The sequence below is a fragment of the Eurosta solidaginis genome, chromosome 4 (genome assembly GCF_040869045.1).
Source record: "Eurosta solidaginis isolate ZX-2024a chromosome 4, ASM4086904v1, whole genome shotgun sequence".
NCBI classification, from domain to species: domain Eukaryota; kingdom Metazoa; phylum Arthropoda; class Insecta; order Diptera; family Tephritidae; genus Eurosta; species Eurosta solidaginis.
The window spans coordinates 176,349,179-176,377,122 of record NC_090322.1 but is presented as its reverse complement, the minus strand read 5'-3'; the positions used below and the strand labels follow the sequence as shown (position 1 = coordinate 176,377,122).

The 27,944-nt window shown below is 36.7% G+C and overlaps 1 protein-coding gene across 4 annotated transcripts in view; it reads right to left on the bottom strand.

The window, feature by feature from the left end:
* Positions 1–27,944, bottom strand: part of sn (fascin domain-containing protein singed) — a 166,654-nt gene that overhangs the window by 10,676 nt on the left and 128,034 nt on the right. For all 4 annotated transcript variants that reach the window (XM_067783943.1, XM_067783944.1, XM_067783941.1 and 1 more), the window contains one exon: positions 23,644–23,974. In XM_067783943.1, coding sequence (XP_067640044.1) covers positions 23,644–23,848 — 205 coding nt within the window. In that variant the 5' untranslated portion in view covers positions 23,849–23,974. The remainder of the gene's footprint in view (positions 1–23,643; positions 23,975–27,944) is intronic.

Genomic DNA, 27,944 nt, shown 5'->3' with positions numbered 1-27,944 from the left:
TTTCCATGTCTAAAGAAGCAAGAGATCTCGCTAATTTCAGTGGTATCATAATGGGCCTGTAATCAGCTCATTGATGGTAGGCTTCAACCTATCTCACAGTACTATGAAACTTTGCCTGCGTTATTTAGCAAACTTTTTTCGGCTGTAAGTGGCCCGATTTGCGAGATCTTTCCTATGGATTGGGCAGAGCATTTTTACATTCGAGTTCAATAAAATGTTTAGCTTTTTCTTTTATAAGCTTGGTAAGTGAGCCGTCATTGGTCCCAGCGTCAAAGTTTTCATTATCTATGAATGAGTAGATATGTTTCCTTCATTAGCCAAGTACGACTACCAGACCGCCACTTTGTTATAGTGGTAAATTTAGCTACTTAAGTTACTTGAAGAATTGCTTTCATATGCAAAAAATTTGTTTAATTTCAACGACTAATTGACCAAGAGATAAACGAATCATTAACAAAATATTACGACAAAATAACAAAGAATATTTAAATGAGCTTATCAAGTCCAGTATCAATTTCGATATGAAGCTCATCATAGCTTCGTTAATAATAGAGATAGCACTCTATCGCGATTTATTCTTAATGATTCTCATTTAATTGGTACTTACAATTGACACGCTTTCTCACTTAAGCGTCATGGTTACTGCGAGAGATTTGCAATAACAACAATTTAAGAAGACTATAATTTTCGAAGCTTGAATGCAAGCGATGAGCTGAAGAGGTAAAATGACATCAGCGATTTTTTTGAAAAACTTAAAAAAAAAATGGATAATAAAACTTGATGTTTTTAAAGGTAATGAGCTTACAATGCGCAAAGATAACTTGCCAACAACAACTTTAATAGAGGGAAACAAAAGCCCACTTAAGCTGCGCTTACAATAGAAATGCCTTTGGGCTGGCATTTTAAGAAAAACTTATGGATGCAAACAAAATATGCGAGAAAGGAAAAGCAAAATGGTTGTGGATTAAGGTGGAAACGAAATTTTAAAGGCTGATATTTGTCTTTTTTTCTTTTTGTTTAAGTGAACTAGTCTCTAAAGAAAAAATTCTTCATTAAAATCCTTGAAAGGTACCTATGGAACGATATCTCTACTTTAGGACCCTCAGTCCACTGTCGTTTTCACGGATGGCACCAAACTGAATGGCAATATAGGCCGTGGTATCTCTTTAAGTGCAAAAAATAATAATATAAATACCTGGCGCGATAGACCCCAAAGAAGATTTGGGCCGATTTCCCACTTTTTATTTTTCCTACAAACTAGCCCTACATGCTTAATGCCGCCGTCGAATGGCATCTGAAAGTCACATGAATTTTCACTGGGAAACTTATCATGGGAGGAATACATACATTCGGAGTGCTCTTCAAGAAACTATCAGGAGGCAACTCCGTTTAGGAAAAAGCTTTTCTAAAGTATTTTGATGTTGCTTTTCCATGGAATTAAACCTAGGACCTTTGGTGTGGACAGCTTTCTCTTTGTGTGCAGGACGGGTTTAAAGGCCAAATTAAACTTCCTTAACCCTAACGCAATAGTCGTAACCATAACCATATCCATATCCAACTCCAATGTGATCGATTAATGGTGCCTTAACCTAAAAATGAAAATTTCATCAAAATTAAGAAAACGCAAAAAGTTACAAACATATTCCACAAAAAATAAGTCTCTTACTCGTATCGAAAACAATGAATAAAATCTAAAAAAAGTTATTAAATACACCAACTCAAATATTTTTAGGTTATGAATATGGCGAGAAACCAAAAAGCAATTGGATGGATATGGTATGGTTATGGCGTTAGCGTTATGGTATGGCACCATTAATCGATTACATTGATTTCCATAAGGTAGGTTCGATCAGCTGTTTTATCTGGTTATGGTTTTATGGTTATAAGTCACCATTAATTACACCTTAACATCCAACATGTTCGTTGACTGCTTTCTAAGAATTCCACATCCATTGAAATTTACCTTGACGGTCAAGCAACAATCGAAGCTCTCCCAGGCATTTGCACTTCACCAGAGGTAGCAATATTCTGGAAGCGGTCAGTAAGCGAACTGTCCTCTCGTGCATCACAGCGGTGTTGTACCTGGGAACTGTGCGGTCGACGAACTAGCGTGAAAAGGCACAAAGTTATACCCGCTGAAGTCGCGCTCTGCATGGGTATTTGGGGTATTAAATAGCCGCTGTCGATTATTGGTGTTGTTGTTGTAGCGATAAGGACACTCCCTGAAGGTCTTTTCTTTTTTTCTGGAGTGTTATCGATGTTGATGGTCCTTCGCCAGATGCAGATCCGGTACGTTCCGGTACCAAGCCCGACCATCTCGGGAACGATTTGTTATTATCACATGCGACCTTCTAGGCCATACCGCCTAGATCCATGAGAAGTTCGTGGTCGCCAGGGCCTCGGTTGTTAATGTAACAGGATTCGCCACGGATAGGTGAGGTTGACAATTGGGTTTGGAGAAGCTATATATTGCGCTGGCAATCTGAAAGGGTTGCGCTACACAACCCCTTGAATCTATTTGGTATTTTAGTCGCCTCTTACGACATGCATACCTACCGCGGGTATATTGTAACCCCCTAATCCGCTAGGGGTAGCCGCTGTCGATGAAAGTATATGGCGAGAATTCTAACGAATGAGATAGGAGTAGGGGTGACATAACGTCAACGGCCATAACGTCAACTAACTTTATGAACACATCAAATGGTCATGAAATTAATTGAAGTTATAACCAAATTTTCACAACGACATATTTGAAATGGGTACAATGCCAACGATATTTACATTACGAACAAATGGTCATTAAGCCAACTCCTTTTTTCTCAAGTCGCCATAAGGTCTATTATTTGGTTACGCACCCGCACCAGCTATATTTGTGTTTAGTCGAATGAAAAGGGGTATTTTTTTATTTAAAACTTTCCGGTGCGGAGCTTCCATCTCCTATATTTTGGTCCCATTCTAGTGAAAAATAAGATAAAAACCTGGCCAGGGAGATCCCAGCTGAGATAAGAAGAACTTATTTAACCACAAACTTAGAGAAAATTGGATATAAAAATTAGGCTACGTAGGTATAATAAGCCCAAAGCTATGTCTTAAGAATATTTCATATTTGCGAACGATCGGGCATGCAAAGCTTATGAGACAATCTTAACTATCAAATAATTCTCCTTTCTCCCTCGTTGTTATGCGAAACGATCGCATTTGAAAAACGTACAGGGTACATTTTCTATGTATCCACAGACAGTTCAATCTCGTGCATTCTGCGTTGATATTCTCTGTATCCAATTAGAAATTCAGCCTATTAGAAGTCAACCCCTACATTTAGATGCTCCAATCATGGCTCGAACTCGGAGATTACTTTTGTGGCACATTGTCTAGCTCCACTGCTGTTGTCAGCGCCGACTCAGTTCATTTCGTGACTGGATGACATTGACATCACTTTGTTTCCTTTCCTATGTGAGTAGAGGTAAATTAGGGCTAAGATGAAAAAAGCCCGTGCTGAAACCATTTCGTATATCGAGATGAAAGCTGTTTGGTACTTCGAATTTTATTGCGTTTGCCCAGATTTCTGTACCACAAAAGAGTATAGAGTCCGAGATGGAAGCAAGTAGCTTACATAGCTTCGGTCAGTCTATGCTTGCCGATAATACACTGAAATGTGCTATAGTGCGCGCAGACCCCGCTAAAGTGCCCTGAGTAGGTGAGCTTCATACGTGTTCTTTAGTCAAGGTATGTGTTGGCGCTGCGTATTTTTATTCGTTGGACTCCAATAATCATATTGATTATGGTGGCAATTCGTGTTTTTGTAAGGATCGCGATATCCTCATTTTCTGTAGCCAATTACAAATAATATACATTTACATTGCGCATAACTTGATTAAGTTCAAGCTAAGCGCTATTATACCGAGAAGTCACGGCATCTGCGGTAAATGCTTCCTGGCATGTGAAATCGAGGGAGGTCATCGTGCGTAGCATTAAAGACCTCGTGACCTACTATGTGAGGGTAAACTGGCCGGTCTATAAGTACCTCACATAGACTGAATGAGTCCGATGACTTAATATGTGATGTGAACATGTAAGGACAGTATGCTATTGCGTCGAGCTTTTCATACCGGCTGACTTAGTTTAATGAGTTTTCGACGAGCAGCTAAGACTAACAACAGTATCGGTGTTGTTAATTGGCACCCCTTCTTGGCTTTTCTGACTGCATTTGTGACCTTTGTGGCTATGTCATTTATTGTGCAGTAGGTTCTCTGGAAGTCATTCTGATGGTGGAACAAACCCCATCCTCTTATTCTATTTCCTAAAATCGTTAGGAGACTCCCCGTAGGTTTTGCGGAGCTTTGTCTATGTTGACGGTCTTTTGCAGTACGATTATAGTGCTAACGACCATCCCGAAAAAGATTTGATATAACCACGTTGAACCTTCTAGATCATCCAATGCCCTCCTTCCCTTAGGAGCTTGAGAAAGGTTCGCCACGATTAGGTGAGGTTAACAATTGGGTTAGATAAGCTATAAACTGCGCTGGAAACCCCTTGAAAAGGTTGCACTTTCCCTTGAATCCTACACCCACCATCCTCCAGGGTTTTAGCAGAATTTTCATAATTTTTCCACCCGTCACGTACCTTTTTGGAACTTACAATTTTTTTATGAAATATATTTGCGAGCCGGTCTAGTGTATGCAATAAGGGGCAAAAATAAGTTGCGTGATGAAATGTAAAAATGAATAAACATTCAAAAAAGCTTGAAAAAAAAATAAAAATGTGCGGCATATAACACAAGGAATTGCAAAAGACACAAACGAATTGGAACAAGTGAAAGGGAGGCGAAAGGTCAGTTACTTCACCTAGCTGCACTGCCGGCTAAATATTAACCACTCACGAGATTAACTAATAACTGTGGCTTAGTAAATCTAGACGCTTCGTCTGGACGATTGGCGGCAATAATTCGTCAAGTCCCTCACTGCGGCCATTTACACATACACGTTTAACCCAGTAGAGCTCACTAACACAGCAGACAACATATTGTCCCCTGTACTTTTTTCATGTTCCCTTTATTCAGTTAAAAGTCCACAATTTTTGGGCCTAGAAGAGCTTTGACGCCAGTGTCCTCATACGTTTATTCCCCAAAACAGTCTCCCCATTCCCCAAAATTGTATCCCCGCAAAGGGCGAGTCGCATAGAAGTTGCTCATCAAAACCATACGTTTCGTCTCTAAAATGACTGTGGAGAAATATACATATACAATCCCTAGGGACTTTCCGGGTTCCACCTACCTCGGACCGTTGCTAAATGTGTGATCAGAGTCCACCAAATAGTCAGCCGTCTTATTCCCAAACTCCCTACAACATAGTCCACGGCCTTGATATTTGCGCATGCCCAGTTTAATGACGAAAGCTACTTCCGAAGGAAAAAGTGAATATCTTTAACATTGTCTTAAAAAAACACTCCAGAGCCTTGAAAAAAGTCAGCTTGCGAGGGATTAACCCAATATAAATTTTTTTTAAACGGTTTTATTTAGCTTGAGTTGACAGGTCGCATGGCCGCATGGCCGCATGCACGGCTGCACGGCTGCACGGCCGTTGTGAACGAATTTTGTAATTGAAATTTAAGTAACTTCCCCATAAGCTACAAGCATGAAACTTGGAATATAGTTCAGAACCCGATGACAATGCAATAATAAGAAAAAAATCGCCGCTAGGTGGCGCATGGATCGAGATATTCGCAAAAATTGTATTTGTGGACCGATTTGGCTCATATTTGGAACACTTAATACATACAAGAATAGAAATCGACCTGTGAAAAAAATCGCCGCTAGGTGGCGCATGGATCGAGATATTCTCAAATATCATATTTGTGGCCCGATTTGGCTCATATTTGGAACACTTAATACATACAAGAATTGAAAGCGACCTGTGAAAAAAAATCGCCGCTAGGTGGCGCATGGATCGAGATATTCACAAAAGTCGTATTTGTGGCCCGATTTGGCTCATATTTGGAACACATAATACATACAAGAATAGAAAGCGACCTATAAAAAAGCGCCGCTAGGTGGCGCATGGATCGAGATATTCACAAAAATCGTATTTGTGGACCGATTTGGCTCATATTTGGAACACTTAATACATACAAGAATAGAAATCGACCTGTGAAGGAAAATCGCCGCTAGGTGGCGCATGGATCGAGATATTCGCAAAAATCGTATTTGGCCCGATTTGGCTCATATTTGGAACACTTAATACATACAAGAATTGAAAACGATCTATCAAAAAAAATCGCCGCTAGGTGGCGGAAGGATCGAGATATTCACAAAAATCATATTTGTGGTCTGATTTTGCCCATATTTGGAACACATAATACATAGATACAGGAATATAAAGCGACCTATGATGCCCGAGTTGGCTCATATTTGGAACAAATATTGCATACAGTCCGGTAGAAGTGACATCAAAATATTTTGGAGTTGGAGGAGGGACAAGCATACGTGGCGCAGAGTCGAGTAAAGTCTTTGGAAGAATTATGTATTGATGACTTAGGTTGCAACAAATTGTCAGGAAATAGTCCTTGTAATAATGAGTCACTAAATGAACTAAATAGAATGAGAAATAATAGGCAATTAAATAAAGACTAAAAACTTGAAATAAAATAATTTAAAAAAATTTTTTAAGTTAAACGCTTTTATTGAAAACAATACTTACATGAAGTAATAATAATACGAAAAGCTAGAAAATAATTAGGTAGGTCCTAGGTACTAGTCATCACACTCCTTATCAATCTATGGCGTTGATCAGACAATTAAATAAAAGCGTTGGGCGCGTGAAATTTCTAAAAATGTGACTGATTAAGGTTCAGTTAGTTTTACTTATGGCTATCAGTAGAAATATGACGCGTCCAACGCTTTTATTTAATTGTCTGATCAACGCCATAGATTGATAAGGAGTGTGATGACTAGTACCTAGGACCTACCTAATTATTTTCTAGCTTTTCGTATTATTATTACTTCATGTAAGTATTGTTTTCAATAAAACCGTTTAACTTAAAAATTTTTTTTTAATTATTTTATTTTAATAAATCATTAAATTCGAAGACAAGTACTTTATTTTATTAAAAAACAACAAATTACATATAAGCATATCGGTATCACCTGAAAATACGGGTACCGGTGCGTATGAGTAACATTTTTTTTAAATTTGTTTTAAAAGAGTTACATACAAACAAAAAATCCAATTGTAGCTAATATACGAGTGTTGAAAACTACCCAAGTGGGACGAATTTTCACATTTTAAAAAATCTAAAATTTTGAAGAATTCAGCTGGAAAAAGAAATTGAAATTGTTCGAATGGCATCAAAATATGTACAAATTTTGGTGAAATCTCTGATGCAAAGTCCATCACTAGGATGAGTTGCCATGGAATGCCACATATGTATGTATTGTATGTTGCGCTATGTAACGGTGAATATATGTATGTTAAGTGATATTGGTTTCTCGAGAATTTTAATATTCCTAAAAAAATATTAAATTCTCAAATTATAGAAATGCATTCAACCAATTTAAAACGCGAAATAACTTTTACAAATAAGTGTGACGTTATGAAACGGTTGTAAAGTATCGGACAACAGAGAAACGTTAATTCCGTAAATTGGAAGTTGTTTTTTTCCAAGAATTATGCGCTGCTGTTGCTAAAAAAAGCTCACGTTCACTTAAAAAAGGCATGGGCGCCAAGTACCCGTGAAGTTTGTTGTGTTAACATACAGGAAACTAATGTTTACTAGAGTTCGCCGAGGGGTGGAGATTAAACCACAACAGGGGTAACATTACCAGAAAGAAATAGTTACGGGCTATTTGAGAAGAGTTTCGTCTGCTACTGGTCGGTAAAAATCAATATCGACAAATTATTGATTTATTATCAGTTTATTATTGAAAGCATATTATTATCGTAGAGTTTCCGATTTGTTATCGGCTTGCTACCGATTTGTTATCAGCTTGACATCGTCTTCTTATCGGTTTCTTATGGGCTTGCTATTGAAGTGTTTCACATGTGTCAACGATTTTATATTGAAGTTTCATAGGTATCTGTTTCATAACAAACCGATGGGTCGTCGTTAACAAATTGATAACATACCGAAAACAAATTGGTAACACTATGATAAGAAATTGATAACCTTCCGATAACAAATTGATACATGTTTGATAAAAATATCGATAACATTTTTATAACGCCGATAACAAATTGGTAACACTCCTATAAAAAATCTATAAAGTTTTCGAATACAAATGGAACCCGCGATCTTACAAATTTATATTCTTTTGAGAATATATCATTAGCTTTTCGGTGAGTAATCGATAATTTTTTGATAAAAAATCAATGAAAAATTGGTAACAGTGCGATAACATATTGATAACGCATCTATAAATGGATACCTTGTCGACTAAAAATCTTGTTTGTTTTTTCTTTTATTTTATCCTTTTTACTTTTTTATTAATATTAGAGAAATATAACAAAATAATCACACGGCGATGGTTTCTGAATTTTTTTTTATTTAAATCAATTTAATTTAATTTTATTTATTTATTTTATTAAATTTATTTAATTTAATTTAACTTTATTTTATTTTATTATGTATTTTATTGAATTTTAGTTTGTTTTATTTTATTTTGTTTGATTGAATTTTATTTTATCTATTATTTTATTTCATTGAATTTAATTTAATTTTATTTTATTTTACTTTATTTTATTTTATTTTATTTCATTTTTTTTTATTTAATTTAATTTAATTTTACAGATTTTTTCAAGGTAGCTTTGAGCTCTAGTCCAATATATATATACATGTGTTTAATAAAAGACAGAAAATGTGTTTAAACAATATATATATATATATATATATATTGGTAGAATGGTTTGTATTGCCGTTACTTCGACTTCAATGTGAAGTATATTGTTAAAACACATTTGCTGCCTTTTATTAAACACATGTATATATATATTGGACTAGAGCTCAAACATATCTTGAATATATTAACTAAAACCCGAAATACAAGAAAGTAATTATTTAACTTTATTTTATTTTATTTAAATTTACTTTACTTACTTTACCTTATTTTATTTTCTTTTACTTTATTTTATTTTATTTTATATTTTATTTTATTTCAATTAATTTTCTTTATTTTTATTTTTTAAGTAATTTTATAATAATGATTTTATATTTTTTTCTATGTTTGCACTTTAATATTTTTTATAAATTCAACCAAATAATATACAAAGATGTTACAACCAAAAAAACCCGAAAGAGAAACAAAGTTCACCTTAAACCTCAACACCTAACCATGTGCTTTGTTTTTGTACTCACTTTATGTATCAGTAATAAAAACCTCTATATCCCTGCCTCTTTAGTTGCAATAATGCAACAATATGCAATATACATCTCTTCGTGTACTTGCATGCATAGAAATTGTGTGTATGCTCAGAGACTTTAATTTATATGTAAGTGACGTGTTTGCCTTGAGCTAGCGTGTGATTTCGCTCATATCATACTATGACAACACCTTACGCTTACAATCACGATTCCTCCATGCCATGAGCAAAGATGTTTACACATCCAAAGATTACTTTTTGCGGCTCAAATTTTTCAAATATCCTGTAGTGTGGAGAGTATGTTTTTTTTTTACAGACTAACCCTTCTACTATGTAGAATGAGTAGGAGGGTTCCTGGCCCAAAATACATACATACATACGTATATCAACTTCGAGAGTCATAAAAGGTTATTAACATGTCCGTTTGTTAAACCCACCACACATTTAACTATGGCACACCTTTTCGTAGTAAATTTTATTTCTCAATTCGCTTGCTAAACATTGGACTACTTTTTTCCACATAGCGCTCCTTGGTCGGTGAACTTTGCACCAAAATGTGGCATGTTAATTTTGAACGTGCAACGCTTGTAATTCGATGCATTTTGCGCAACAAATTCCTTATCAGCGATGCAACCACGAACGAAACAGCATCAGCACAGCAAATTGCAATTCAGTGCAAAGAAAGCAGCCAAGTTGCTTATTGTTGTTGTTTGCAACATTTCAAAATGCTCCACCGCCTAGCTGTAACCACAATTTGGCAGATATTTAAGTGTCGATTGTCGATTTTTGTTGTTGCTAACCGGAGTAGGTAACAGGAGCAGTATCAGCATTTGCAGCTGAAATCTAATGATGAATGAGATTGCTCTATGCTCGCGTTGTGTGGTGAAATATTGAAGGAAGTTTGCAAAATAGCGAATTATGAAATGAATGCAATCAATTATTCAAACTAAACATCGTTCGAAACGGATGAAGTAAAAAAAATAAAAAATAAATCGATTTTATATAAAAATTATTTAAATTATTTTTTTGTGCAAAACAAAAGGCTGACACATTAATACTGAACCACTTCCAGTTGTAGATGAGAAACCATCATGTGGAAATAAGATCTTTCAGTTGTGAATTAGAAAGGATCAAATGAGAAAAGAAAGTGTCCCTTCTTATCGATGTTGATAAAACTTTGCATAAAATAGATCCCGCACGCTTCGGAGCAGCCACCTAAAAATACCAGCTTGACCATCTCGGGAACGATTTGATATGACCTCGTTCTAGGTCATCCCAGCCTTTCCTTTCGTAAGGAAATCGTGGTCGCCAGAGACTCTTACTAAATATGTGTACGTTAACAATCAAACGTACTCCCCTGCACTAAAAACCCCGAATAGGCTTATTTCCTTTCTGGACGTGTTTGTGGTAATACAATAATGTAATATTTTCAATTCATGATGACATCGAACTTCTTTTTGTTAAAATGGGAATTTTACGTTACGTTCCCAAGTTATTTGGCCAACCGCGTATACAGCAGCTTACTACCAAACTTTATGTTAGATAGACACTGCGAACACAATGTGTAAGTCCAGAGGGAGAGGGAGAGAAGGGGGTTTAAAACGGAAAAGTAAGATAGAGGCTTCATTCAAAAACAGCTGAACAAAGAACTTTTATGGTTGCCATGTTGCCACCACATAATGGAAATAAATTTGAGCAAGGTATTTACATTATGTTTGTGACCTTCAAGCTCTCCTAAAATTCTCATATTTAAAAGGTTAAAGGAATCATGGAATGAAGTTGATCGATCACAGACCAGATCAGATCACACGCCATTAATTCTTTTCCTGGAAAAGCTGAGTTAAGAAGTAGTGCCATCGATTCCTTCCTTCATCATCTAAGTAAGAAAGATCATCCTCGAGATGACTACCTCGAACTTAATGAACTGACGCTGTTTGTGTTGGGGCAACCAATAGAAAGAAACACACTGGAGAACACCTGGGCCAATACATCACGCTCGATGGATAGCTAAGCTTATTTATGCATATAAATTGCGCCTTTTCCAAAATCAAGGAGTTTATCTCACAAATAAGGATACAAAAAATTTGGTTTATCCGTTTTGGAGCACGTGAAAAACTGGGTAGAAACTTCAATCAGCACCAATGCAGCTTTCAATGACCTAACGTTTTGGAAAGAGGCAGGGAAATACTGAGCAATTGATAAAGAGATAGCTAAAACCATAAAAAAATGCAGTCACATTTGAGGTACCTATGCGACGAGCTGGTCGGATTATCAGTTTTTTCCACAAAAGTGAGCCATGAAAACAAAGTAAGCATTGTGAATAAGATGTCTCTCTTCCTGCACCGGAGAGGATGATTAGAGGAAACGCCAATTTACTAAGTGATGAATGTGAATTGGCAGATTTTGCTAATAGTAGAACAATGTTACTAAGCTAAACATAAAACAACGCTTTTTAGACAAACACTCAAGTGAATGGGAACAGAAGCCAGAGTTTAAGCAGGCAAGAAATACAATTAATAAAATCAAAGTGGTCAATGACATCGACTAAAAAGGCCTTAAACTAATTCAAGATTTTAACAAACTCATAACAAATGATGAGGAGGAAAAACAGCTGGTGCTGCAGATTGTAGAGGCTAACCGAAAACAAGTTCCGACTGTACCAACAAAGAAGGTCGTTTTAGAAAGCCTACAGAAACCGCCCACTTCCAAAGGAAAATTATAAAGACTTCATATTGATTATTTATATTCACAATAAAATGTACTTATTTTAAAGAAGGATCGTACTTTAAAACATGCATATATATTAAGGTTCTTGTATCCTACCATGTCTAATCATTTTTTCCAGAAATTTTAGAAAAATTCCAGTTTTCAGATTTTAAACAGCATTGAGCACTGCCTTCCAAATGACCTATGATCTTGAAATTTTGGCTCCTCACTTCTTTTATCCAATATAAAAGAATTGGAGGGTCCCTTGGCCTTAACATTCAACTTGGGCTTTTACTATAAGATCTTGAACCACCCTAGTGGGTATTGCCCACACTTCCACTCTGAGACATATTTGTCCATTGAGAGTGCCCTCAGTAAGTGCAAGATGGCGGCACATTCGTTTAAGCCCATTACCTCTTAGTGGTCCTCAACGAACCACTTGCTTTTCGTGATGAACCGTGAGCCCTTCTTCTTTGAAGCGCCGGACATCGGCACAGAAAGTGGTAGATCGATTCATCTTCCTCCTCATTCTGACAGCTTTTGCAGAGGGAGCTTGTTGGTATTCACCGTCGGAGCATTGGTGCGATAATGACCAGTGATGACACCCGTAAGTACCCTCAACGCGGATTTGTTTAGTTTGAGAAGGAAGCTGGTGGCGCCTTTCCTATCCAAGCGTGGCCATAAGGACCTTGAGACCTGGCAGTCAACCCTCTTGGTCCATAGCAAGTCCGTTGCCCACTTCTCATATTACTCGATTCTCCCCAGGAGAAAACTCAGCGGTAGTCGAACGGAGCTTTTCGCTTCGCTTTTGTCCAAATCGGAACCTTACCTAGCCATCTCATCTGCGAGCTCATTCCCTTCAATACCGCCGTGCCCAGGGACTCAGCAAAGGGAAACATTGATATGATTATAGAACCCAGCGAGGGTCTACATCTCCGGTTAAGCCTGAATTAAATTAAATTAAGGTGAAGCACCTTATTACAATAGAGTTGTCAGATCTCGATGAAACAATTAAGCTAGGTCCTAGAAAACTTGTAATATTTGCCAAGAGGACGGAGTTACTCTATAACATAAGTCTTGGGCCTTGATTAGGGTTCTTCCGTTGGGTCGTCAATAAATTCTTGAAACACGTAACACTATGGACACATTAAGTATATGTGAGGTCTTTATTGACCGGCCAGTTCCACCTAACTAACCTTATTACCATATTCGGGATTGAATCAGTTCCATAACATACCGGTTAGTTGTCGATTATAAATCTATAACACTCCGATAACAAATTGGTAACACTCAGTTAAGAAATCGATAACGTTTCGATATCAAATCGATTCTTTTTCGATAACAAATCGATACATTTTCGATAGCATATCGATAGCCAGTTGATATCACTCCGATAACATAAAGATAATTTTTGTTAGCAAATCGATAACTCACACGTCGATACCTTTTTGATAACTTTTTGATAACAAATCGATTTTTTACATTCGTTAACTTTTCGTTAAATAGGCGATAACTTTTTGAGAGTAAATCGATAACAAACCGATAACTCGTCGATAAAAAATAGGTAACTCCATGATAACCTTTGTTATCGACAGTAAATTTGTAACACTTCGATAACTTGTGTATACCTCGTCGATAACACACCTATAAAAAACAGATAAATTGTCTAACATGTCTAACATCGATAACAAACCGTGACTACAATTACCTTACCTACTTATTTAATTGGCGCTCAACCATTTAAAAGGTTATGGCCGTCCAACAAAGCGCGCCAGTCGCTCCTTCTCTCTGCCAACCGGCGCCAATTGGTCACACTAAGGGAGTATAAATCGTTTTCCACCTGGTACTTCCATCGGAGTGGGGGCCGCCCTCTATCTCTGCTTCCATAGGCGAGTTCCGATATAAACACTTTCTTGGCCGGAGCGTCATCTTTCATTCGCATAACATGGCCTAGCCAGTGCAGCCGCTGCGTTTTAATTCCCTGGACTATGTTAGTGTCTACGTAGAGCTCGTACACCTCATCGTTAAATCTTCTTCGGTACTTGCCATCGCCAACGCGTAGAGGTCCATACATTTTTCTCGAACACTCCCAGAACCGCTTCATCTGATGTTGTCATGGTCCGTGAGGACCTATGTAATAACATAACTCCGTCCTCTTAGTTAATGCTAGAAGATTTCTAAAAGCTATGCTACTTACTGCTTTTAAATCCAATAGCTGGTGCTTAGCCTGGCAAGCGCAGGGGACGAACACAATGTGTAAGTCCAGAGGGAGAGGGAGAGAAGGGGGTTTAAAACGGAAAAGTAAGATAGAGGCTCATTAATATTTCGAAGAACTTTTCTCTCGAACATTCCTAAAGCTGCCTCATCTGATTTTGTCATGGTCCATATAGCAGGACGGGTACGATTAGTGACTTGAAAAGCATGATTTTCGTTTGCCGAGAGAGGACTTTACTTACTTTACTTCACTTACTAATTGGCTTTTTGCAAATCTGGTCGATGGTAGATCTACCAGGTCTGAAGCTGCTCTGATAGGGTCCAATCAGTCGATTTATGGCGGGCTTCAATCTTTCGCACAACACGCTTGACAGGATCTGATATGAGAAGTGTTCTCTCCATAATTTAATAGCGTTTTCTTTTCTGAAATAAATTGTTGCCTAAGTAAATGGTAAAGCCTTAGTAGAGTTACTCCTACCCCAGAAAATGTCCAACATTTATAGTGCATACAAAGAACATTTCAACTCACCATATTCACTCATATTAACAGAGTATATGTGGAACTTAAGAGCGAATTGAGAGTTTCACAGAGTTGCACTGCCACACCGCCATTTTATACAGGGTAAAAGTGTAGAGCTTTTGCGTTGCGAGCAGGCAACAATTTTCACAAAAAACGAAATACCCCGTAAAGGCGTTGCCTGTTTTTTAGAATAGAACAACAACCCTTGCGCGGCGTACAAAGAGCGTAACACTTTAGCCAGAAAAGAAAACGCTATAAGACTCTCTGGACATCGCTTACCAGATCGCCGTTTGTGATAGTAGCAGCAAGAAAACGGTTACACGAAGAAGCAAGTAAATAGAAACCGGCAGCCGGCAGTAAGAAATAGCGAAACTGGAAAGGATTTGCTTGTATGCGCATTATTTTGTGTTAAATCACTATATCTCAAAACTTATCGTACTCCCAGAAGGACGGACATGCAAAACATCAATCATTTGATTTGTGTATCGTTTGAAATTCGATTAATAATCGTCTATATCTATATCACAACGTGTATGCCGTTAAAATATACCGTTAGTGGCATAAAATTACTATACTCTATGTGCTATGCACAGCTCAGTATAATGATTGCCAATAAATGATAACTAATAAATCTCATAGAGTGCAAAAACACAGTTTCAAGAGATTGCAAAAGAAACCAATTTTATTCTCCCCCGCTATATGCTTCTTTGGCCTTAACATTGGAGGTGTTTGTTTATCAATTGTACAGCTAAGATTAATCAAATCATATGATGGCACGCCTTTTGCCACCTAACTTTTTTATGATCTCGCCGATCTCGCCATACCTTGGCACTTTTCTTGCCGTTTTACACTTATGTAGCTGCCATCTTACATGACAAGTTAAACGGAAAAGAGATTAATCGGCAACGCTGAAGAAGAATAAGAAAAATAGTGTTTTTCACGAGCACTTTTGTTTGTGTATTGACCGTTGTGTTGATTGCTTGGCATTAAAAAATTACTATTGCAGTTGCAGGTGCTGATGCTCTTAGCAGTGGCTACTGTTTGTTCTTATTAATTTATAACTCGATTGTGGAAAATGGTGGCAGCGCGTAACGGTGACCGACAACTTCCAAGCACATCGTCCATTGTTTGCTCGATTGCATTTGGCTGAGTGTAAGTAGCAAAATTGTTGCATGCCACATGGCTGGTCGCTGGTGACTGGAGACTGTAAAGTGCAAACCAAGCACACATGAGTGCAAATGCAGCAGCACAACAAAATAAATAGTTCAACGATTTTGAAACCAATATTGCAGCTGTAGAGCAACACGATTTACTGTTACTTATACATACTCCCATTTTTCCCATAACATTTTAAATATTTACTAACAATTTTCTGACTTTTTCTTGATTTACTATATTTGGTAGATTCTATTAATATAAAATCAATAATTCTAAAATATATGCTCTTGAGAGTAAGGATTTCCAGTCTAAAGGCAACAGGGATCCAGTTAACTAGAATTTATTTTGAATGCGATCTACATCTTGATTAGGTTAGGTTAAATTAAGAGGGTGTGCATGGGTATTAGGGTGGTCCAAAAACCAAAGTTTATTTTAAAGACCAAGGGACCCTCCAATTTTGTTACATCTAACGGAAGATTAATCTAAGCAAAATTTTAGCTCTGTAGAGCATATAGAAAGCAGTGCTCAACAAGGTTTAGTTTTCGTGAATTCTGTGAATTTTTATTTGTTTGTTTTTAAGGCTTCAGAAGTTGAAAAATGTGTGGTCTTCAATAAATTTGATATTAAACATGTTATCAGCCCCTTTTTTATTTCAGGTTTAAACTATACTTCAATCAAAATGAGTGCACTTAAGACGCGTCAGGCAGACAGTGTTTACTGCTGCAAAATCCACTACTCCTTCCATTAATATACCCGATGCGGGCTTAAATGATGGTTTAAGGGCCAAAGAAATTCAGAAAATGGTACTGATTATGAATTATATCAGCCTTCTTCCAAAAAAAATTTGAAAAAGTTTTAGGTGGCAAGAACGAAGATGTTTCTGAACCAAAGGCTAAGAAGAGCTTTTTTGACATGAATGTGGCAGGGGCTTTAGACAGAAATAGTGTCCGATCGTGAGGCTGTAAGGCTTATCATTCATATTGCCGCCGCACTTGGCCATGATCCCGCAGCATTGCCGCTTTCAAGAAGTTCGATAAAAAGAAAACGAGAAGCAGCAAGGCAGAATTTTTCGACAGAGACGATGTAAAAGTTAGCAGACATAAAAGAACCAATTGCTGTTCATTGTGACAGGAAAATCTTGCCTGACATTTTAGGTTCACAAAAAGTAGACAGACTACCAGTGCTAGTTTCCTATGGTGATGGAAATGAGAAACTGCTGGGGGTGCCAAAGCTGGCTAGTGCAACAGGTACGAAAACTGGAGATGCAGTACTTAAAACTCTTAAGACATGGCATCTCGATGATAAAGTCATTGGTATGGGCTTTGACACAACAAGCGTCAACACCGGTATGAAGAATGGTGTATGCAATTTCATTCAAAAACAGCTGAACAAAGAACTTTTATGGTTGCCATGTTGCCACCACATAATGGAAATAAATTTGAGCAAGGTATTTACATTATGTCTGTGACCTTCAAGCTCTCCTAAAATTCCCATATTTAAAAGGTTAAAGGAATCATGGAATGAAGTTGATCGATCAGATCACACACCATTAATTTTTTTCCTGGAAAAGCTGAGTTAAGAAGTAGTGCCATCGATTCCTTCCTTCATCATCTAAGTAAGAAAGATCATCCTCGAGATGACTACCTCGAACTTAATGAACTGACGCTGTTGGTGTTGGGGCAACCAATAGAAAGAAACACACTGGAGAACACCTGGGCCAATACATCACGCTCGATGGATAGCTAAGCTTATTTATGCATATAAATTGCGCCTTTTCCAAAATCAAGGAGTTTATCTCACAAATAAGGATACAAAAAATTTGGTTTATCCGTTTTGGAGCACGTGAAAAACTGGGTAGAGACTACAATCAGCACCAATGCAGCTTTCAATGACCTAACGTTTTGGAAAGAGGCAGGGAAATACTGAGCAATTGATAAAGAGATAGCTAAAACCATAAAAAAATGCAGTCACATTTGAGGTACCTATGCGACGAGCTGGTCGGATTATCAGTTTTTTCCACAAAAGTGAGCCATGAAAACAAAGTAAGCATTCTGAATAAGATGTCTCTCTTCCTGCACCGGAGAGGATGATAAGAGGAAACGCCAATTTACTAAGTGATGAATGTGAATTGGCAGATTTTGCTAAAAGTAGAACAATGTTACTAAGCTAAACATAAAACAAAGCTTTTTGGACAAACACTCAAGTGAATGGGAACAGAAGCCAGAGTTTAAGCAGGCAAGAAATACAATTAATAAAATCAAAGTGGTCAATGACATCGACTAAAAAGGCGTTAAACTAATTCAAGATTTTAACAAACTCATAACAAATGATGAGGAGGAAAAACAGCTGGTGCTGCAGATTGTAGAGGCTAACCGAAAACAAGTTCCGACTGTACCAACAAAGAAGGTCGTTTTAGAAAGCCTACAGAAACCGCCCACTTCCAAAGGAAAATTATAAAGACTTCATATTGATTATTTATATTCACAATAAAATGTACTTATTTTAAAGAAGGTTCGTACTTTAAAACATGCATATATATTAAGGTTCTTGTATCCTACCATGTCTAATCATTTTTTCCAGAAATTTTAGAAAAATTCCAGTTTTCAGATTTTAAACAGCATTGAGCACTGACTTCCAAATTACGTATGACCTTGAAATTTTGGCTTCTCACTTCTTTTATCCAATATAAAAGAATTGGAGGGTCCCTTGGCCTTAACATTCAACTTGGGCTTTTACTATAAGATCTTGAACCACCCTAGTGGGTATTGCCCACACTTCCACTCTGAGACATATTTGTCCATTGAGAGTGCCCTCAGTAAGTGCAAGATGGCGACACATTCGTTTAAGCCCATTACCTCTTAGTGGTCCTCAACGAACCACTTGCTTTTCCTGATGAACCGTGAGCCCTTCTTCTTTGAAGCGCCGGACATCGGCAGAGAAAGTGGTAGATCGATTCATCTTCCTCCTCATTCTGACAGCTTTTGCAGAGGGAGCTTGTTGGTATTCACCGTCGGAGCATTGGTGCGATAATGACCAGTGATGACACCCGTAAGTACCCTCATCGCGGATTTGTTTAGTTTGAGAAGGAAGCTGGTGGCGCCTTTCCTATCCAAGCGTGGCCATAAGGACCTTGAGACCTGGCAGTCAACCCTCTTGGTCCATAGCAAGTCCGTTGCCCACTTCTCATATTACTCGATTCTCCCCAGGAGAAAACTCAGCGGTAGTCGAACGGAGCTTTTCGCTTCGCTTTTGTCCAAATCGGAACCTTACCTAGCCATCTCATCTGCGAGCTCATTCCCTTCAATACCGCCGTGCCCAGGGACTCAGCAAAGGGAAACATTGATATGATTATAGAACCCAGCGAGGGTCTACATCTCCGGTTAAGCCTGAATTAAATTAAATTAAGGTGAAGCACCTTATTACAATAGAGTTGCCAGATCTCGATGAAACAATTAAGCTAGGTCCTAGAAAACTTGTAATATTTGCCAAGAGGACGGAGTTACTCTATAACATAAGTCTTGGGCCTTGATTAGGGTTCTTCCGTTGGGTCGTCAATAAATTCTTGAAACACGTAACACTATGGACACATTAAGTATATGTGAGGTCTTTATTGACCGGCCAGTTCCACCTAACTAACTTTATTACCATATTCGGGATTGAATCAGTTCCATAACATACCGGTTAGTTGTCGATTATAAATCTATAACACTCCGATAACAAATTGGTAACACTCAGTTAAGAAATCGATAACGTTTCGATATCAAATCGATTCTTTTTCGATAACAAATCGATACATTTTCGATAGCATATCGATAGCCAGTTGATATCACTCCGATAACATAAAGATAATTTTTGTTAGCAAATCGATAACTCACACGTCGATACCTTTTTGATAACTTTTTGATAACAAATCGATTTTTTTACATTCGTTAACTTTTCGTTAAATAGGTGATAACTTTTTGAGAATAAATCGATAACAAACCGATAACTCGTCGATAAAAAATAGGTAACTCCATGATAACCTTTGTTATCGACAGTAAATTTGTAACACTTCGATAACTTGTGTATACCTCGTCGATAACACACCTATAAAAAACAGATAAATTGTCTAACATGTCTAACCCATCGATAACAAACCGTGACTACAATTACGCTTGCATTTTACATTCCCCCATATAGCATACCACGCTTACACTTACCTACGCCTAAATTCTGGTTTCCCCCAACCATGAGTAAAGATAATTACACACCAAAAAGGCAGGAATCATTTGCTTCTCCAATTACTTATATAATTTCTATTTGGTTAAGTGAAATATTTAAATGTGTTCTGAGTTAAAAAACTGGATGGTTATTGAAAGACCATACTTTTCTGACCGTACAAATGCTAGCATCCCTTTAAGGAGGATATAACTAGAAGGGCAAAGCCCTTAGAAACCACAGGCAACGTACTGGAGCAATTTCCAGACATTTTTATATATATAAAGCCACGTAAGGAGGAAGAGATAAATGCGTACCAAAAATCCTGCCTTCCAAAAGGAACAAGAGGCTACAAAAAGCCGTTGGTTGAGCGAAGAGCTGTAGAATTCGCCGAACAAGGGGTTATATGTTTTAAAAAAGGAATATGGGGGCTACTGGGACGAATATAGAGATGTTTGATGATCTATAAGCAAGAAATTAGTAGAAGAAAGAGATTTAATTTCTATCTATCCATTACGGTTGAGCAAAGTCCTTTTTAAGATCCAATGAATGATCCAGTTGTATAGAAGTGTCTTTTGAAGCGCTCGTTCGAAATTATGCGGAAGAACCGCTATATGGGGTGATCCCTGCTATACTAAATTTTTCAGGTAGAAGGACAGTCCTGGAGCACAGCTGGCATCGTTTTCCTATGTGCCCCGCAGTCTTAAGGCCCGTTAGCTCAACGTATTAACGAAAAATTTCCTTCTCCATCATAACACGCATTCATCAAAAGTAAGTCGGCCGATACTGCACAGCCTAAGGTAGTTATAAAAATAGAGAAAACCTTGGAATACATGAAGTGTTTAGAGATATTTAGATAGATCCCGACTAAACAAGTTGAACCAGTTACATTTTAAGTTGGAGGAACAGGGACACGCCGCAACTACACAGGCAGTATGACGAAGGAGTTAGCCAATTAACGGCATATGTCAGTAAGCATTAAAGGTCTGTCGGTAAATATAATTCGGGATGTCTTGGTTTCTGACGTCAGTTTGACTGCCAACGTGGATATGAATAATCCTAGAGATAGCATGTTGTAGTGAAAGCTCAATACGGCGAAGTGAGTGAACAAAGTCTCTACTTTAAAGAGTACACCTCAAAAAACTCCAGGGAATATGCAGGCTATAAATTCTTATCATTACGGGTACCCTGAAAGCAACCCCGACGACTGCACTGTATGCCATTCTGCACATTCCACCTGTAGACTTAGTGGCAAAGAACATAGCGTTTACAACTGCAAAGAGACTCGATAGCACGGGGTAGCTTGGGCACATACCATACGGCCATAGTAGTATAGCATTACCAATTACAGGACGAACATGTCTTACATGTGTAAGCAATTCCTGGAAAATATCTGGATAGGAAGAAATATATATCTATATTAGGTCCGCGGGCATATGGGATTAAATAGAAATGAAGAATGGAATAAGCTAATTTACACACGCGAGTCTCTTTAAGCTTGTACTGTAGACGTCCCAATCAGATTGGGCGAGAGTTGCTCGACCAACCGCTGAACTGCCTAAGACCATGCGCAAGTCTTAAGGCATTATACTAACAAATTTAGTATCATTAATAACAAGTAAAGGTGTTTAAGTTCGGGTGTAACCGAACATTATATACTCAGCGTGATCTTCAATTGTACATTTCATTTCAGAATGTTATATATATAAAAAGTGGGCGTGGTTATGATGCGATATCGCTCATTTTCAATACCAGTTTATTCTGGGTCCAGATAAGCTCGTTTACCAAATTTGGTGAAGATATTCAATATTTACTCAAGTTATCGTGTTAACGGACAGACAGACGGACGGACATGGCTCAATAAAATTTTTTTCGATATTGATGATTTTGATATATCAAAGTCTATATCTATCTCGATTCCTTTATACCTGTACAACCAACCGTTATCCAATCAAAGTTAATATACTCTGTGTGCAAAGCACGCTGAGTATAAAAAGAGGGGACTGCAGGCTTACGATGAAAGGACGTGCTGCAGGATTACAGTGTTAAGCATATGTGACCCGGTCGATGAAAAGCTGTTAACAGCTGTTACTCGCAATTTCTTGTTTGAGTCATAAGCCACCTTTTCATAGACCGGGTCACATATATTGTGTTCGTATCCAACACTCGCCGGATCAAGACTCCAGCTACTTGGAGTGACGGAAAGACGATAGAGCTTTTTTAAATCATTAGTAATTGTTCTTGATAAAATTATTGTTTGGTTGAATACTGTCAACATATTCAGTCTATTTGAGATAGTTACGGACCGGCCAGTTCAACCAAACAGAGCCTCTGTCACGCGAATTTGCATGGCTTTGAAGACGGTTTCAACCAGAGGCTTTTCTTGAGTTAAAGCTATAAAATTAAAAAGCAGCTGAACAATCAATTAACCGATTACTTGATTAATCAACACCGAACACTACTTCAGTAATTTATAAAACAGTTGTTTAAAAAAATTTCCTTTTGCTAAATACTCGTTGGCTCTGCTAAGGCGCCCAATAAAAAAATGTATAATTTTGATTATGAAATAAAAAAACAATCTTAAATAATTTAAAAGTAATCGATTTTAATCATTAATTCTGCAATAATTAGTTCTGTAACAATTGAAAACTAAATTCCTTTAAAATTGATTTCAAACTTTTGATTACAACTATTAATTGTATAAAAATTGTGATTACGATTCATCAATTTAAAATAATAAGCCTGTCATTCTTCGTTGATTTTATTTTAATAAAAAAACAATGAAATTGCTGCAATCAATGAATACAGGTTGATTTTACTTTTATTTTTTACCAGTGATAGTCAACCCAATAATTTATTGCTATGCAATGATTGCTTTGTTGGTTTAGCGATAAAGACGCTCCGCCGATAGCTTTAGGGGAGTGTTATCGATGTTGATGATACTTTACCAGATATAGATTAGGTACCTTCCGGTCACAAGCACCATTAAGGTATAAGCCCCACCATCTCGGGCACTATTTAATATGACCACATTGAACTTTAAAGGCCATGCCGCTCCCTAGTTCCATGAAGAACATTGAATCGCCAGAACTTCCGCTGCTAAAGAAACGAGATTCGCGATGAGTAGGTGAGGTTGATAACTTCGTTGGGAATGCTATAAATAGCGCTGGCAGTCCCTTCAATCAATTAGGATATGCAAGCACTGTAATCGTTGCAAAAAAAAGCAATGATGATTGATTATGCAGCGCTTGTCAAAATAATAGAACTCCCAGTCAAAAATCTTGTAACAAAACTGCGGTAGATTGGACTAGGTTTGATGATTCGCTTTATTTAGTTCAAGAATATTTTTCGGGATAGGGCGCTGCATTGTCCGAAAGAAAACAACAACCCCTAGTGGCGAAATATCTGGGGTATAAAATTCACCAAGGACCAATAGTTCTCCGCATGCTTATTAGTTCATAATCAGAAAAAATTTTACTAACAATAAATTTCACTTACTTTCGCCGGTATTCGCTGGCTCCAATGTCCACAATTGTTTCTTCTTCAAGCTGGCACCATTCGCATTCAACTTGAAACCGAAAGTTTCGGCCGTCATATATCTATGTGCGCCATTAATTAGACCAATTGTCCACCAACCTTTCTGCTGATTTTGTGATATAATATCACCATTCGTATGGTTCAGCTCATAGCTTTGACCATTCATTGTACTGCTTACTGGTTGGGGAGCAATGGTGATGCTTTTAATTACAACTGGCGTGAAAATAGTTTGTGAATACGAGATGATTAGCTATTTAGACGTATGTATGTAGTAATGTTATAGCTAATAAATCTGCAATGAAAAAAAAAACGGAAAGTTTTTATTAACTAAAAAGTGGCAAACAAACATTTAAATAATTTTTATAGTACATCGTTTAATTAATTGCTCAATTTGTTTGCCAAGCTTTGCTTGCATAGACTCATCAATCATAATCTCTTCTTTGAGTTATTTCATACAATATTGTTTAAACATACATTTACTACGTACGGTATATATGTGTTAGGCCCGGTTTTTCAGGACAACTTCAACTCAGTTTGTCAGTTAAACTACGCTTAAACTATTTCTGCAGTTTTTCAGTCTACTTTAACTGAAAATTTGAGCTAAGCTTAAGCGGCCGATCTGGCAGGGTTAAACTCTAGTTAATCTATCAGTTATTTCATTCGAAATGGTGTCGAATATACCCAACAAACATTTGGACTTGAGTACGATTAGAGCTCATGTTGATAACTAGGCATACTTCTAAAATCTCAAGAGTTGATTCGAAACAGTGGCTCAACTCGAGAATCATAACGTACTCTGCAAAAGAGGGAATTTTTTATAGAGCAAATATACTGTTAAGTTGAAAAAATTTAATTAACAACTTGTGGGTCTCTAACTGGACTCAAATGTAAGGTTCCATGATGTTGATGTTGGATCTTCGGTGTGGTAGGCGGAGCACGCTACCATCACACCACGGCGGCCGCCTAGTTATAATTTATTCTTTATTAATTACGCTTCATTACTGCTATCAACCAGGTCTTTATTTCTCACAATAAACAGCTGTTGGTTTAGGTGGTACCACCTTGGAGATTTTTTTTCAACTCCACCTCAACTCGATATATAATGTAAGATATCAACTGCAGAAATGGGTTGAATATTCATTTGAGAACTGTAAATTTCTCAAAATCTCTCGAAATTAGGATAATAATTGGAAAATATTAATGACATTGGAGATCAACTGGAAAACTTTTAATTTTAGAAAATTTCTCAAAGGTTGGATAGTGACTGGAGAATGAAGTTGGATATCAACTCGAGAACTATCTGGTTTAAGAATAATTAAATAATGATGTTGGATATTACTTCCGGAACTAGATATATATTTCGCTGGAGAAATATCCTTTAAATGTTTGTTGGGTAAGCAAAATCCAGTTGTTTTCGTATCTACAAATTATCTAGAAAGAAACCAATGTTGCCGTACAAAAAAACCTACCGCAAAGGCGACCTTAAACTGTGACTGAAAACCTACTCAGTAGTTTAAATGGAGTTTAAATTTGACTAGAGTTTAAGCAAACTTAGTTTAAGCTTAGCTTAACCAACTACTGTAAACCCGGGCCTTAGTGTAACAAACTCGTATGTGAGAATGCAAAAAATAATATTTTACAATAAGCGTTGGCAAACGCGTTTTACTAGTAAATTTCTATAGTAAATATATCCGTTAATAAAATATGCTCTAAGCTATACATCTACAGTTACTAAAATTTAAAATGAGACAATCTTTAATTTAAAGATTTTCACTTTTTGTATTGGGTTTTTATACGTGAAACCTAACTAGGCTCATATAAAACTTAGCCAGTATCAGCAACCACATAGAATTTGAAATATACGTATACATACGGTTGTGAACACAAAAATAGCACAATCAATTTAATCATACATTTGGTTATTTTCAGGGGCGGAAACTATTATTCCTTTTATAATATAATTCCTTGCAAAACTATTAATTTTGGACTTTTAATATATTTGGATCAAGATAAAAATTATTTTCGGATTTTTATTACCTGAGTCCGATAGAATTAGTTAAGCTCGGACTTTTAAAAATAAAAGTCCGGAAATAAAAATTAAGTCCGGACTTTTATTTTTTAAGGCCAAAATAAAAGTCCAACTTGATAACAAAGAAACGGCTTATCCGAAATAAAAAAAAAATTATAAAAAATAAAAGTCCGGATTTAACTTTTATTTCCGCACTTTTATTTTAAAAGTCCGAGCTTTACTAGTTCTATCGGACTCAAAAAATAAAAATACAGATTTTACTTTTATATGTGAACTTTTACGGAAAAAGTTCGAAAAATAAAAACGATGCATGATTCGACATGATATTGCTATAGGGTACCTGAGAACTATAACATTTTCACCTAGGAAAATTTTTTGACCCGGACTTTTTCGACTCCGAAAAAAAAAAATTATTATTTTCCGTCCCTGGTTATTTTAATTATTTTCGTTAATCTTGACAAAAACTACTAAGGTTGTCTAAGCTCGTGTGTAACCGAGCATTAAATACTCAGCTGAGAGCGTCTTTAAGAATCGATTTTCTCTTCCTCTTTATAAAGGAAATAAGTAACCACACGCAATTCCTATTTCACCTGGTTGGGATCCATAATATGATTGCTCCGCCCATTTTTAAAAAAGGTAAAATATCATTGACATACAGTTATTTTTCGCGAATATATGTCTATTTTATTCTTCTACGGTCTTTTCAGACCTCTTTTATATAAAAAAGGGCGTGATCGTTATGCGATGTCTAAGCGGGGTCGCCCCTCGGCAATGATTTGCCAAGCGCTCGGAGTGTATTTCTGCCATGAAAAGCTTCTCAGTGAAAATTCATCTGCCTTGCAAATGCCGTTCGGAGTCGGCATAAAACATGTAGGTCTAGTCCCCGCCATTTTGTAGGAAAAATTTAAAAGGAGCACAACATAAATTGGAAGAGAAGCTCGGCCTGAAATCTCTTCGTAGATTATCGCGCCTTACTTTTTTTTAGTAGATATTAGTGATCGAACGATATTTCACTATCGGTGATTGCATCGCCGCGAATGAAAAATCGCTATGTGATAGCTATTGCTATCCAAATATATCAGTGATTGGCGATTTTCCTTCCTTCGATTCTTTTAAATGACAATCACCTCTGGCAGCATTTCGCCAACACCAATATTTCTTCATGAAGCAATATTTCTTCACTCGGTTCTTTTAGCTAGTTTACTCTTTCAGGCGACGTTATATTGAATTGATATTTTTATAAACGACGTTTTGATCTGGTGGGCTGCGAAAATTTGGTTGTATTAATTTATTAAAAATCCGTTTCAATACCGAGTGAAAGATGAGAGAAAATTATAGTAAAAAAAGAAGTAAAATGTGGAATTTTATGAGCCCATAAATGAAACGCATGCAAAGCCCGGTGATAATTGTAAAAGTCCCCGTTCATATAAATATTTCATGAAGTGTATAAAAGAGATTAAATGACTGAAATGTTTTGTTTTTAATTACAAATGACGCCAAATAGACCTGGGCTTTAGACTTGGTCTAAGATTGGTTGCCTGTGTAATTCCTAAGTTAATACTTCTAGGCAGTAGCCGTTAGCAGTTTTATAAAATTTGTGTTTTTGATGGAAAAATAAAAGAATTATAGAAATATATATCACTCTTCTTATTGTAAACAGATGTAACTAAAAACTTAAGTTTTTTGGAAGAATGCATTTCAAGTTTTGTTTGGTTGAATTCTCCGGCTAATTTCTAGGGCACTGAAGTGGGCGGCTAATTTTCTGTTAAAAAATATTTTTATAATAGTTTGAAGAATATGCTATATTTTTGCTCTGCATTTTTCATTTAAAATTAATTCACTTTACTATAAAAACATTATGCAGCCAAGTACAAATTTCAGAATAAATTCATACGGAGTATTTCTGAATACATCGGTGTAGTATAAAAATAATTGTAAATAAATCATGTTTTTATGGTGTTACATATACAGATTTATTTCGGGTTGATTCATCTTACATTTAAAAATCAAAGCATTTTCAATTAGCAAAATTTATAAAACAAAGATGCATAGACATGTATTTCAGCTATTTTCATCTCATTGAGTGTAATACGAGACTGAACATAATGTCGTCAGCTAGTTTATAATATTGTGACGAATATTAGAAACACTAAGGCATACTATCATCTCTAAGCCGATACTAAGCAGTCACTTGTATCTACATAAACAAATCAATCATTATGTCTACACATAT